Genomic DNA, 15,036 nt, shown 5'->3' with positions numbered 1-15,036 from the left:
ACACACACAACACTCTCGCTCTATCACACACACGGGAAACGGAAACCTTCTTGGGCAGCAGATAGTGGGTTTGTGTCTTTAGGAGAGGTTGGGGACAACTAGGCTCTCCCTTCCTCATAGTAGTAATCACACAGTATGACAGAGCTGGATGTGGGAGCTATGGCATCGAAGCCCACTTACCCCTATTTGATAGTGTTGGATCAGTGATTACTGAAAATATTGGGTGTGTATGAGAGAAAGGGAGTAGGGTACATGTAGTGCCTTCAGAAGGTATTCACGCCCCTTGACTTTTTTCCGATTTTATTGTGATAGTCTGAATTTAAAATAGATGAAATTGAGATTTTTTGTCACTGGCCTGCACACACAATACCCCATATGTCAAAGTGGAATTCTGTTTTTCAAAATTTCTACAAATTAATAAAAAATGAAAAGGTGAAATGTCTTGAGTCAATAAGTATTAAAAAGTCCTTAATTAACAAGTCACATAATAAGTTGCATGGACTCACTCTGTGTGCAATAACAGTGTTAAGCATGATTTCTGAATGACTTCTGTACCCCACAGGGAGGCCAATGGGGACTTTAAAACAGTTACAGAGTTTAATGGTTGTGTTATGAAAACTGAGGATGGATCAACAACATTATAGTTTTTCCACAATACTAACCTAAATGACAGAGTGAGAAGAAGGAAGCTTGTACGTAATACAAATATTACAAAATACTGTTTACAACAAGGCACTCATTTGATTTATTAAGAACGGCGTTAGTCGATGCCAATGGTGACAGTTAGTCTTACTGGCGTCTGACACATAACGAAAAATACATTACAGACAAAAGACTTTACACTTTACATACTACATGTTCATGTTTTTTGTTTGTTTGTTTTTGTGTGTGCGTGCATATCTGCATCGATCAGTTACACATACATGACAGTACATACACACAACAAGTAGGTCACATGGGGGAGAGGCGTTGTGCCGTAAGGTGTTGGGGCTCCCGAGTGGCGCAGCGGTCCATGGCACTGCATCTCAGTGCTAGAGGCGTCACTACAGACCCTGGTTCGATTTCAGGCTGTATCACAACAGGCCGTGATTGGGAGTCCCAAAGGGCAGGGCACAATTGACCCGGCGTTGTTAGGGTTTGGCTGGGGTAGGCCGTCATTGTCAATAAGAATGTGTTCTTAACTGACTTGCCTAGTTAAATAAAGGTGTAAAAAATACAAATACAAATCGGCCAAATCGGTGTCTAAAATACAGATTTCCGATTGTTATGAAAACTTGAAATCGGCCCTAATTAATCGGCCATTCCGATTAATCGGTCAACCTCTAATTCCCAGTCATGTGAAATCCATAGATTAGGGCCTAATGAATTTATTTCAGTTGACTGATTTCCTTATATGAACTGTAACTCAGTAAAATCTTTGAAATTGTTGCATGTTGCGTTTTATATTTTTGTTCAGTGTAGCTTTAAGTCAAAACTGTAACTCGGCCACTCCGGATTTAAAAAATATTTTTACCAATGACCTGCCACTAGCATTAAACAAAGCATGTGTGTCCATGTATGCTGATGATTCAAACATATACGCATAAGCAACCACTGCTAATGAAGTCACTAAAACCCTTAAAGAGTTGCAGTCTGTTTTGGAATGGGTGGGCAGTAATAAACTGCTCCTGAACATCTCTAAAACTCAGAGCATTGCATTTGGTACTAATCATTCCCTAACTTCTAGACCTCAGCTGAATCTGGTAACGAATGGTGTGGCTGTTGAACAAGTTGAGGAGACTAAATTACTTGGTGTTAGCTTAGACTGTAAACTGTCACGGTCAAAATATATATTCAATTGTTGTAAAGACACACAGACACTCACCCCACCAGATATGCCACCAGGGGTCTTTTCACAGTGCCCAGGTCCAGAACAAATTCAAGTAAACATACCAGTATTATACAGAGACATGAGTGCATGGAACTCCCTTCCATCTTGTATAGTGCAAGTATACATGGTTTCAAAAATGTTGTTTTCTTTTTTATGGAACCCTTTATTTAACTAGGCAAGTCATTTAAGAACACATTCTTATTTTCAATGACGGCCTAGGAACGGTGGGTTAACTGCCTTTGTTCAGGGGCAGAACGACAGATTTTTACCTTGTCAGCTCGGGGATTCAATCTTGCAACCTTACGGTTAACTAGTCCAACGATCTAACCACCTGATTACATTGCACTCCACGAGGAGCCTGCCTGTTACGCGAATGCAGTAAGAAGCCAAGGTAAGTTGCTAGCTAGCATTAAACTTATCTTATAAAAACAATCAATCAATCATAATCACTAGTTAACTACACATGGTTGATGATATTATTTGTTTATCTAGCGTTCCCTGCGTTGCATATAATGGATGTGGTGGCATTCGCGAAAAAGAACTGTCGTTGCTCCAACGTGTACCTAACCATAAACATCAATGCCTTTCTTAAAATCAATACACAGAAGTATATATTTTTAAACCTGCATATTTAGCTAAAAGAAATCCAGGTTAGCAGGCAATATTAACCAGGTGAAATTGTGTCACTTCTCTTGCGTTCATTGCACGCAGAGTCAGGGTATATGCAACAGTTTGGGCCTCCTGGCTCGTTGCGAACTAATTTGCCAGAATTATACGTAATTATGACGTAACATTGAAGGTTGTGCAATGTAACAGGAATATTTAGACTTATGGATGCCACCCGTTGGATAAAATACGGAACGGTTCTGTATTTCACTGAAACAATAAATGTTTCGTTTTCGAGATGATAGTTTCCGGATTCTACCATATTAATGACCTATGGCTCGTATTTCTGTGTGTTATAATGATATAATTAAGTCTATGATTTGATAGAGCAGTCTGACTGAGCGATGGTAGGCACCAGCAGGCTCATAAGCATTCATTCAAACAGCACTTTCGTGCGTTTGGCCAGCAGCTCTTCGCAGTGCTTCAAGCATTGCGCTGTTTATGACTTCAAGCCTATCAACTCCCGAGATTAGGCTGGTGTAACCGATATTAAATTTTTCTAAAAACATGTTTTCGCTTTGTCATTATGGGGTATTGTGTGTAGATGGGTGAGATAATTTGTTTTATTTATTCCATTTAGAATTCAGGCTATAACACAACCAAAAGTGGAATAAGTCAAGGGGTATGAATACTTTCTGAAGGCACTGTATATCTTTTTGTGTGTAATTGTATGGTAAAGAGTTTTGCTAAAGGTCCATGTTTCCCTCCTGTCTCCTTTCTCTGCAGAGGTGTGAGCTGTGCCCCCACAAAGATGGCGCCCTCAAGAGGACAGATAACGGAGGTAAGAATCATCTATCTAGGATAGGTGTGTTGTGTGTAACTGATTTTGTCTGGAGCAATAACCTGTCCTTGTCATGGAGCCTCCATTCACGAGAGTACTCCCATCGAGCATTGGCACACACACACAGGTTGTTGGCATCCCACAAGGTTCTGTGGTTAGCCCATGCTGATTTTCTCTCATTAATGGGATGTGTTTGGTCTGCTTAATTAAGGTGCCGATTTATATGTATTGCGATTCTATGTGTTGCGATTTGATACTGTGATTTTATTGCGATTCGATGTTCCAAACATATTGCTCGCCATATGTCTGCTGCAGAGGGACAAGAGAGAGCCATGAGAAAGTTAGTTTTGATCAGTCATGGAAATAAATAGTCAGTCATGAAAAACAAATTGGCTCCTTATTTAAAAAGAAGATGGAGATCAACCTAGAAAGAACACATACTGGAGTTTTGGTGTAGGTACAGCCAACTAGCGCAAATAAATAGCATTATATTAGTATATATTATGTGATCTGTTAGAATCATAGAAATGGAATGAGTAGGCTATTCCAATTCTATTGTTGGTGTTTGGCATGACAACGAATGAAAAAGCCAGTATAGTAGTGACAGGGTAGAAGCAAATGTGTTTGTCAGTGTTTCCCAGGGGACACTAATTACCCATGTGGTGAGAGTAGGCAATAACACCTCCGCCACGCTCACCCTCAACACGGGAGCACCTCAAGGGTGTGTGCTTAGTCTTCTCCTGTACTCCCTGTTCATCCACAACTGCGTGGCCAAGCACGACTCCAACACCACCATCAAGTTTGCCTAATCACAGACGGCGATGAGACAGCCTCCAGGGAGGAGGTCTGAGACTTGGCAGTGTAGTGCCATGACAACCTCTCCTTCAACGTCAGTAAGACCATGGAGCTGATAGTGGACTACAGGAGAAAGAGGGGAGGCAATGTCCCCATCCACATCGATGGGGCAGTAGTGGAGTGGGTCGAGAGCTTCAAGTTCCTTGGTGTCCACATCAATAAGGACTTTTTAATTAATTATTTTTATTTCACCTTTATTTAACCAGATAGGCAAGTTGAGAACAAGTTCTCATTTACAATTGCGACCTGGCCAAGATAAAGCAAAGCAGTTCGTCACATACAACAACACAGAGTTACACATGGAGTAAAACAAACATATAGTCAATAATACAGTAAAAAAATAAGTCTATATACAATGTGAGCAAATGAGGTGAGATAAGGGATGTAAAGGCAAAAAAAAGGCCATGGTGGCGAAGTAAATGCAAAATAGCAAAACACTGGAATGGTAGATTTGCAGTGGAAGAATGTGCAAAGTAGCGATAGAAATAATGGGGTGCAAAGGAGCAAAATAAATAAATAAATACAGTAGGGGAAGAGGTAGTTGTTTGGGCTAAATTATAGATGGGCTATGTACAGGTGCAGTAATCTGTGAGCTGCTCTGACAGCTGGTGCTTTAAGCTAGTGAGGGAGATAAGTGTTTCCAGTTTCAGAGATTTTTGTAGTTCGTTCCAGTCATTGGCAGCAGAGAACTGGAAGGAGAGTTGTCGTATTTGTAGTTGTCCACTTATTCTAAGTCAGAGCCGTCCAGAGTAGTGATGTTGGACGGGCGGGCAGGTGCAGGCAGCGATCGGTTGAAGAGCATACATTTAGTTTTACTTGTATTTAAGAGCAATTGGAGGCCACGGAAGGAGAGTTGTATGGCATTGAAGCTCGTCTGGAGGGTTGTTAACACAGTGTCCAAAGAAGGGCCAGAAGTATACAGAAGGGTGTCGTCTGCGTAGAGGTGGATCAGAGACTCACCAGCAGCAAGAGCGACATCATTGATGTATACAGAGAAGAGAGTCGGTCCAGGAATTGAACCCTGTGGCACGCCCATAGAGACTGCCAGAGGCACGGACAACAGGCCCTCCGATTTGACACACTGAATTCTATCAGAGAAGTAGTTGGTGAATCAGGCGAGGCAATCATTTGAGAAACCAAGGCTATCGCGTCTGCCGATGAGGATGTGGTGATTGACAGAGTCGAAAGCCTTGGCCAGGTCAATGAATACGGCTGCACAGTATTGTACAGACTTAACATGGTCAACACACACCCGCATAGTCGTGAAGAGGGCACGACAGCGCCTCTTCCCCCTCAGGAAGCTGAAAAGATTTGGCATGGGCTCTTCAATCATCCAGAAGTTCTACAGCTGCACGATGGACTCATCTGGACTGGACTCATCTGTACTCGACCGCAAAGCGCTACAGAGGGTGGTGCGGACAGCCCAGTACATCACTAGGGCCGAGCTCCCTGCCATCCAGGACCTCTACATAAGGCGTGTCAGAGGAAGGACAGAAGAATTGGCAAAGACTTCAGCCACCTAAACCATAGTCTGTTCACTGCTACCGTCTGGCAAACGGTACCGGAGCATTGGCTCTCGGACCAACAGGCTCCGAGACCACGTATAGCCCCAAGCCATAAGACTGCTAAATAATGAATTTAATGGTTACACGGACTATCTGTGCTGACCCTATCTTGCACTGACTCTATGCACACTCACAAGACATGACTCTATGCACACCCGCACACATTTACATACACTACACACGCACACACACACACGCCTACCAACAACAAGCAAACGACACAAGACAAATACCCACACACACATACACTTTAACACTCATATGCTTCTGCTACTCTGTTCTTTGTTTCTCTTATCTATCCTGATGCTTAGCTACTTTACCCTGCCTTCTTGTGCATATCTACCTAAAATACTTTATATAGCTACAGTTGAAGTCGGAAGTTTGCATACACCTTAGCCAAATACATTTAAACTCAGTTTTTCACAATTCCTGACATTTAATCCTAGTAATAATTCCCTGTCTTAGGTCAGTTAGGATCACCACTTTATTTTAAGAATGTGAAATAGTAGAGAGAATTATTTATTTCAGCTTTTATTTCTTTAATCACATTCCTAGTGCGTCAGAAGTTTACATGCACTCAATTAGAATTTGGTAGCATTGCCTTTAAATGGTTTAACATGGGTCAAACGTTTCGGGTAGCCTTCCACAAGCTTCCCACAATAAGTTGGGTGAGTTTTGACCCATTCCTCCTGACAGAGCTGGTGTAACTGAGTCAGGTTTGTAGGCCTCCTTGCTCGCACACGCTTTTTCAGTTCTGCCCACAAATTTTCTATAGGATTGAGGTCAGGGCTTTGTGATGGCCACTTCAATACCTTGACTTTGTTGTTCTTAAGCCATTTTGACACAACTTTGGAAGTATGCTTGGGGTCATTGTCCATTTGGAAGACCCATTTGTGACCAAGCTTTAATTTCCTGACTGATGTCTTCAGATGTTACTTCAATATATCCATATCATTTTCCTACCTCATGATGCCATCTATTTTGTGAAGTTCACCAGTCCCTCCTGCAGCAAAGCACCCCCACAACATGATGCCGCCACCCCCATGCTTCACGGTTGGGATGGCGTTCTTCGGCTTGCAAGCCTCCCCCTTTTTCCTCCAAACATAACGATGGTCATTGTGGCCAAAGAGTTCTATTTTTGTTTCATCAGACCAGAGGACATTTCTGCAAAAAGTACGATCTTTCTCCCCATGTGCAGTTGCAAACCGTAGTCTGGCTTTTTTTTATGGCGGTTTTGGAGCAGTGGCTTCTTCCTTGCTGAGCGGCCTTTCAGGTTATGTCGATATAGTACTCGTTTTACTGTGGATATAGATACTTTTGTGCCTGTTTCCTCCAGCATCTTCACAAGGTTCTTTGCTGTTGTTCTGGGATTGATTTGCACTTCTCGCACAAAAGTAAGTTCCTCTCTAGAAGACAGAATGCATCTCCTTCCTGAGCGGTATGACGGCTGCGTGGTCCCATGGTGTTTATACAGATGAACGTGCTACCTTCAGGCATTTGGAAATTGCTCCCAAGGATGAACCAGACTTGTGGAGGTCTACAATTGTTTTTCGGAGGTCTTGGCTGATTTCTTTTGATTTTCCCATGATGTCAAGCAAAGAGGCACTGAGTGTGAATGTAGGCCTTGAAATACATCCACAGGTACACCTCCAATTGACTCAAATTATGTCAATTAGCCTATCAGAAGCTTCTAAAGCCATTACATTTTTGGGAATTTTCCAAGCTGTTGAAAGGAACAGTCAACTTTGTGTATGTAAACTTATTACCCAATGGAATTGTGATACAGTGAAATATTCTGTCTGTAAACAATTGTTGGAAAAATGACTTGTCATGCACAAAGTAGATGTACTAACCGACTTGCCAAAACTATAGTTTGTTAACACGAAATGTGTGGAGTGGTTGAAAAACTAGTTTTAATGACTCCAACTTATGTGTGTGTTAACTTCTGACTTCAACTGTATATACAGCTCCATTCTTGTGAATTTGATTCCTTTTTGTGTTGCTATTTTTATTTTTATCATCTTTTAACTGTATTGTTGGGAAGGGCTCGTAAAGCTAGCATTTCACGGTTAAATCTACACCCGTTGTATCTGGCGCATGTGCCGATTAATTTTTTCTTTTATTTATTTTGAAAAGAGATGTTATATTCAGATAAAAAAATGTAGAATATTCTTCACCTATTTCTCTCTGATTCAGGACATGTCTTAGTACAAGCAACATGTTTGCACCACCACCACCAGCAGGATTAGCCCTAGCTCCATAATCTTTTCTAGCTCAATGTACTTAGCTAGCTGGTTAGCAATTAGCATTAGCGGCTACTGCTTTTTTTTAGGCACATGTGAAGCTTGATTGTGTAGATAAAGATACACAAACTAATAGTATAATACAGAAAACATGTGGATTGATGTGAAGAAGTAACTTTGGAATAAGCATCCTCCTTGTTTCGTGACTGCATGGGCTAGCTAACAGAAGCATGCATTGCAGACTCAGGTTGAGTGAGTGAATCTAACAGCCAGCTGTGCCTGCTTGAGGGGCGGGGCATGGTGTGTGTGGAAAGCAAGCAGCCGCATTGGAGAGGGAGGGAGACTGGAGAGAGATGACAGAGTAAACTATAGGGCTTCAAAAAATTGCAGCCTCTTGCGACATGGATATTGCACATGTCAGCCTCGCAATTTCGATTACATTTATATGAATTGTGCAGCCCTACGTGTGTGATGTTGTGAAGTATACTTTTTTATGTTTTTATGAGGGGGCGGGCCAGGCTGGGGTTAACAGGGCTCTGAGGAGGTTCCTCTGGGTTCACCAGGAGGTCAGTGTGTGTGTGTGTGTGTGTGTGTGTGTGTGTGTGTGTGTGTGTGTGTGTGTGTGTGTGTGTGTGTGTGTGTGTGTGTGTGTGTGTGTGTGTGTGTGTGTGTGTGTGTGTGTGTGTTGGAGAGAGGCACAGCTGTAGGATTGTGACCTGGCCTGTGGGGAGACATCAAAACATCACACACCGTTTTACTGCTAGATCTTTTGTAGCTTTCTCCCCCTCTCGTGCGGTAGTAGTCCCAGGTGTTTTTTAGGTGAGGCTGCTGCCTGCAGTGCCAGAAGGTAAACAGGGATTAATCTGTTAGGTAAACGTCTGGCTTGGTTTCAAGTGGTATACTTCACATGAGGTACAGCACAGGGAGACAGAGAGCAATCTGTAACTGTGTTTTTGTGTGTCAGGGTTTCCGTTAACTGGTAATAGCTGTTTTTTTAAATGTTTGTTTTGTTAAGCCAATAAATAAAATTGGCCCCGACCAATTGTCCGGGGGATAAAATCCCATTGCGACATAATGCTTTTTAGCTTATTCATTGTTGGGAATACCAGTTGATGTAAATACATTTGACCAGTCCTGCTTACCGGTCTATGGGTTAATTTACTTAATTTAGTGGAATTAAATTGCCGCTTGTGTGTATTCGTTATGTACAGTGCCTTCACAAAGTATTCATACCTCTTGACTTATTCCACATTTTGTTATAGCCTGAATTCAAAATGGATGAATTTTTTTCTCACCCATTTACACACAATACCCCATAATTACAATGTGGAAACAAGTTTTTAAGTTTATTGAAAGTGAAATATGTAATTCACATAAATATTCGCACCACTGAGTCAATACTTTGTAGAATCACCATTTGGTAGCGATTACAGCTGCGAGTCTTTCTGGGTAAGTTTCAGAGCTTTCCACACCTGGATTGTGTAACATTAGACCATTTATTTTTTTCAGAATTATTCAAGCTCTGTGAAATTGGTTCTTGATCATTGCTAGGCAACCATTTTCAGGTCTTACCATAGATTTTGAAGTAGACTTAAGTCAAAACTAACTCAGCCTCTCAGGAACATTCACATCTTCTTGGTAAGCAACTCCAGTGTAGATTTGACCTTGTGTTTTAGGTTATTGTCCTGCTGGAAGGTGAATTCATCTCGGTGTCTGGTGGAAAGCCGACTGAACCAGGTATTCCTCTAGGATTTTGCCTATGCTTAGCTCCATTCTGTAATTTTTTAAATGTTTAATCTGTATTTTACCCTCTTTCTCTCCCCAATTTTGATCTTGTCTCAACGCTGCAATTCCCCGACAGGCTCAGGAGAGGCAAAGGTCGAGTCATACGTCCTCCGAAACATGAAACTGCCAAACTGCGCTTCTTAAGTAGCTTCTCCCACCAAACTGCGCTTCTTAAGTAGCCAGCTGCACCAATGTGTCGGAGGAAACACCGTTCAACTGACGACCGGAGTCAGCCCGCAGGCCCCGGCCCGCCACAAGGAGTCACTAGAGCGCGATGAGCCAAGTAAAGCCCTTCCGGCCAAACCCTCCCCTAACCCGGACGACGCTGGGCCAATTGTGCGCCGCCCTATGGGACTCCCGGTCACGTCCGGTTGTGACACAGCCTGGGATCAAACCCGGGTCTGTAATGACTCCTCAAGCACTGCGATGCAGTGTCTTAGACCGCTGCGCCACTTGGGAGGCCCCTGTTTCTTATTTTATCCTGAAAAAGCGCCAGTTCTTAACCTCTCTAGGTAAGGTATGTGGGATGCTAACGTTCCACTTGGCCAAAAGCCAGTAAAAATGCAGCGCGGCAAATTCAAATAAATTACTATAAAAAATCAATCTTTCATGGAATCACACATGAAAGACACCAAATTAAAGCTAAACATGTTGTGAATCCAGCCAACGTGTCTGATTTCAAAAAGGATTTACGGCGAAAGCACACCAAACGATTATGTTAGGTCAGTACATAGCCACAGAAAAACACAGCCATTTTCCCAGCCAAAGATAGGAGTCACAAAAAGCAGAAATAGAGATAAAATTGATCACTAACCTTTGATGATCTTCATCAGATGACACTCATAGGACATCATGTTACACAATACATGTATGTTTTGTTCGATAATGTGCATATTTATATCCACGTTCCATGTTCAGAAATGCCTCCAATATCCGGAGAAATTGCAGAGAGCCACGTCAAATAACAGAAATACTAATCATAAACTTTGATGAAAGAATCATGTTTTACATAGAATTAAAGATACACTTGTTCTTAATGCAACCGCTGTGTCAGATTTCAAAAAAAAATTCAGGAAAAAGCAAACCATGCGATAATCTGAGACGGCGCTCAGATATAACCAACATTTCTCCGTCATGTTGGAGTCAACAGAAATATGAAATTACATCATAAATAGTCCTTTACCTTTGATCTTCATCAGAATGCACTCCCAGGACTCCTAGTTCCACAATAAACTGTTGTTTTGTTCGATAATGTCCATTAATTATGTCCAAGTAGCTACTTTTGCGAGCACGTTTAGTACCCATGTCCAAACGCTCGCGCAGGTCCAGGCGAATGTCGGACGAAAACTTCAAAAAGTTATATTACAGGTCAAATAAACTTGTCAAACTAAGTAGAGAATCAATCTTCAGGATGTTATCATAAATATTGAATAACGTACGAACCTGAGAATTCCTTTGTGTCTACAGAAGTAATGGAACGCAAGGTGATATCATGTGGAATGCGCGTGACCAGGAACTGGCTCTCTGCCAGACCACTGACTGAAACACCTCCCCATCCGGCTCCACATCACAGTAGAGGCTTCATTCAACGTTCTATAGACTGTTGACATCTAGTGGAAGGCGTAAGAAGTGCAAACAGATCCATATCTTACTGGGATTTGAATAGGCGATGAGTTGAAAATCGACCATCCTCAGAATTCTCACTTCCTGTTTGGATTTTTTTTCAGGTTTTTGCCTGCCATATAAGTTCTGTTATACTCACAGACATCATTCAAACAGTTTTAGAAACTTCAGAGTGTTTTCTATCCAATAGTAATAATAATATGCATATATTAGCATCTGGGACAGAGTAGGAGGCAGTTCACTCTGGGCACGCTATTCATCCAAAGTGAAAATGCTGCCCCCTATCCTAGAGAAGTTAACTATTACAAGCATACCCATAACAAGATGCAGCCAACACTGCTTGAAAATATGGAGAGTGGTACTCAGTAATGTGTTGTATTGGAAAACAGAACTGATTTTGCAGGCAAAAACCTGAGGAAATCCAACCCGGAAGTGCCTTTTATTTTGAAAAATCCCTGCCTTTCCTTCATTTAAAGGGATAAAAAATTCCTTTTCCTATGGTTTCCTCGGGGTGTGAACAGTCTTTAGACATAGTTTCAAGCTTTTATTCAGAAAAATGAGCGAGATTTATCAAAACGCGTCAGTGGATAGCTGAATGTCCTTCGATTAGTTAATGCGTGCGAAAGTTGTAGCTCAACATTTTCTTTATCTCTTTTATTGAATAGTTTACCGTCCGGTTGAAATATTATCGATTATTTATGTTAAAAACAAGCTGAGGATTGATTATTAAAAAACGTTTGACATGTTTCTACAAACTTTACGGATAACATTTGGAATTTTCGTCTGCCCTTCCAGACCGCTCGAGCCTGTTGATTTCTGAACATAACGCACCAACCAAATGGAGGTTTTTGGATATAAAAATAATATTTATCGAACAAAAGGAACATTTATTGTGTAACTGTGAGTCTCGTGAGTGCAAACATCTGAAGATCATCAAAGGTAAGCGATTAATTTTATTGCTTTTCTGACTTTAGTGACCAATCTACATTGCTGCTAGCTGTAAGTAATGTTTTGTCTAGTGATCGATAAACTCACAAACGCTTGGATTGCTTTCGCTGTGAAGCATATTTTCAAAATCTGACACGATAGGTGGATTAACAACAAACTAAGCTGTGTTTTGGTATATTTCACTTGTGATTTCATGAAAATAAATATTTTTAGTAATTTATTTTAAATTTGTCGCTCTGCAATTCAGCGGTTGTTTACGAAAATGATCCCGTTAAAGGGATCCGTGTGCCAAGAGGTTATTAACTTAAGTGCCTGGTTGCAAACAGGATGCATGTTTTGGAAAATTTGTATTCTATATAGGCTTCCTTTTGTCTCTCAATTAGGTTAGTATTGTGGAGTGATTACAATGTTGTTGATCCATCTTCAGTTTTTTAAACTCAAACTGTTTTAAAGTCACCATTGGCCTCATGGTGAAATCCCTGAGTGGAGTTAGGAAGGATGCCTGTATCTTTGTAGTGACTGGGTGTATTGATACACCATCCAATGTGTAATTAATAACTTCACTATGCTCAAAGAGATATTCATGGTAAGCTTTTTATTTTTTTTTTCACCCATCTACCAATAGGAGCCCTTCTTTTGGTCTGTGGTTGAATCTGTGTTTGATATTCACTGCTCGACTGAGGGACCATACTGGTATTTTTTATCTGTAAGGTCCCTTTTTTGCACACAGTGAGCATGCAATTTATTATGTGACTTGTTAAGCAAATGTTTACTCCAGAACTTATGTAGGCTTTCCATAATAAATGCTTTGAATACTCAAGACATTTCAGCTTTTCACTTTTAATTCCACTTTCACAGCATGGCATATTGAATGTAGGCCAGTTACAAACACATATCAATTTAATCACATGCTCACAGTATACAGATACAGAGCCCTTATCAGACAGCGCTTTTATAAGTTCAATCATTGCGCAACATTTTCTAAACGCAATCACGTGTAAAAAAACAAAACAATGCTTGGGCCACGATTTAAAAAGAGCTACTGTTCATGTTTCTCAACTGGTAATTGAAACGCACTTCCAGTTCGCCATTCAAATTGCCAACGGAAGGCTGGCTTCATCAGCGCGTCACACCACTTTGCAATGAGCTGGAGGCAGTATGCATTTGGAAAACATAAAGCTACTTTGTTTGAAACCTGAATGTTTTTCTACATATATTGAGGCATGTTTTACCTTGCTTCAAAGTAGCATAGGCAAAATCCGTGGTGGCAATCAAATAAAATACTTCCATATGCCATTGAAACCAGTAACCTGTTTCTCCCATGTTCTATTGGTTGTCAACTGTCTTTCATTTTCCAGTTGCCAAATACACATTCGCGCATAACCGACTGCCTTTTGTGCAATGCTGCTCTAATAATGTTGAGGAATAATATTTTATAAACATTTTAAGCAAAATGTTCTTATGTGTTGCATCAGATTTTTTAAATGTTTTTTTAAATGTAGCTACTGTTGTATAAATTTGATTTGATTTGAATTTGGGATCTATCACCCCACAACTGTCCCAGAGTCTTTGGGCTATTTCTCTCTCCAAGCTGACCAATAGAATAGGTAAAATTGTCTACCATGTGGGATAGTAGATTGACGTAGGCTCATAGATGGCGTGTCCATAAGGCTAGGGGAAGCTAAGCTTTCCGTAAGTCAATTGAATTAAATTGCCAAAATTATTTAGCCTAATTAGCCTACTCCTGTTTATACAGGAATAAATCAAATCATGCAAAATAGGCTACTAAAGCATGATTTGGCCACAGAGGATCATTAGCTTCCCCTAGCCTACAAAATAAAAATGTGTGGATTGTTTTAAATTGCTTTGCCTGCAGTCGGATGGAAAAGGCAAAAACTAAATAGATTTGTGATGCACCGATATCCAATATTTTCCTTACCAAAAAAAAGATACAGATTATTTACAATTTTAGTGGCCTTTTAAGCATTCTAGTACAGTTAAATAGTGAACACACACACACAGACACAGTGGTCTAAGGCACTGCATCTCAGTGCAAGAGGCGTCACTACAGTCCCTGGTTCGAATCCAGGCTCTATCACAACCGGCCGTGATTGGGAGTCCCATAGGGTGGCACACAATTGTCCCAGCATTGTCCAGGTTTGGCCAGGGTAGGCAGTCATTGTAAATAATATATTTTTTTCTTAACGGACTTGCCTAGATAAAGGTTACACACACACAGACATCACACTGACCCCAACAAATTTTTGTTGGCATTTACGTATGTCCCCATTACCAGTAAAACATAATCAAAAATGTCTTTCACTTACTTGCTGTGCTGTTTTGTTAATTTCTTCAGTAGTTCCATTCTCAACCAGGATTTCTATGGAACGCCGTTTGGGTCTTTGTGTGTCAAAGATACACGTCAAATAAGCTTGTTGACCAACCAGGATCTGAATATGACTGCACGTCACATAATAATTGAACGCATTTATACATTTTTTACATTGTTATTACACATTGATTACACTATCATTCGTATTTCATATGTGACAACAATTCATCGATACGTATGCTAAGATGCTGGGGAAGTTGTCTCGTGCACCGACAGTGTTGGTCATTAAAAAAAATATAGATAGCTAGCTCATGGATGCAAACAATGTTCTTCCCCAAAAACATAGCAAATCGACAATCTGTTTCAGT

At 40.8% G+C, this 15,036-nt stretch overlaps 1 protein-coding gene across 6 annotated transcripts in view; it reads left to right on the top strand.

The window, feature by feature from the left end:
• LOC129859029 (protein AF-10-like) overlaps positions 1-15,036 on the top strand; it is an 88,650-nt gene that overhangs the window by 12,759 nt on the left and 60,855 nt on the right. For 4 of the 6 annotated variants that reach the window (XM_055928343.1, XM_055928342.1, XM_055928346.1 and 1 more), the window contains one exon: positions 3,263-3,317. In XM_055928343.1, the coding sequence (XP_055784318.1) occupies positions 3,263-3,317 (55 nt within the window). Of the gene's footprint in view, positions 1-3,262; positions 3,318-9,656; positions 9,718-15,036 lie in introns of all 6 variants that reach the window. The other 2 variants (XM_055928345.1, XM_055928344.1) reach the window with 1 other exon arrangement.

The sequence above is a fragment of the Salvelinus fontinalis genome, chromosome 7 (assembly GCF_029448725.1).
Source record: "Salvelinus fontinalis isolate EN_2023a chromosome 7, ASM2944872v1, whole genome shotgun sequence".
In the NCBI taxonomy this organism is placed as follows: Eukaryota; Metazoa; Chordata; class Actinopteri; order Salmoniformes; family Salmonidae; genus Salvelinus; species Salvelinus fontinalis.
Note: the sequence above shows the minus strand (reverse complement) of the source record. Positions and strands in the feature narration are given on the sequence as shown.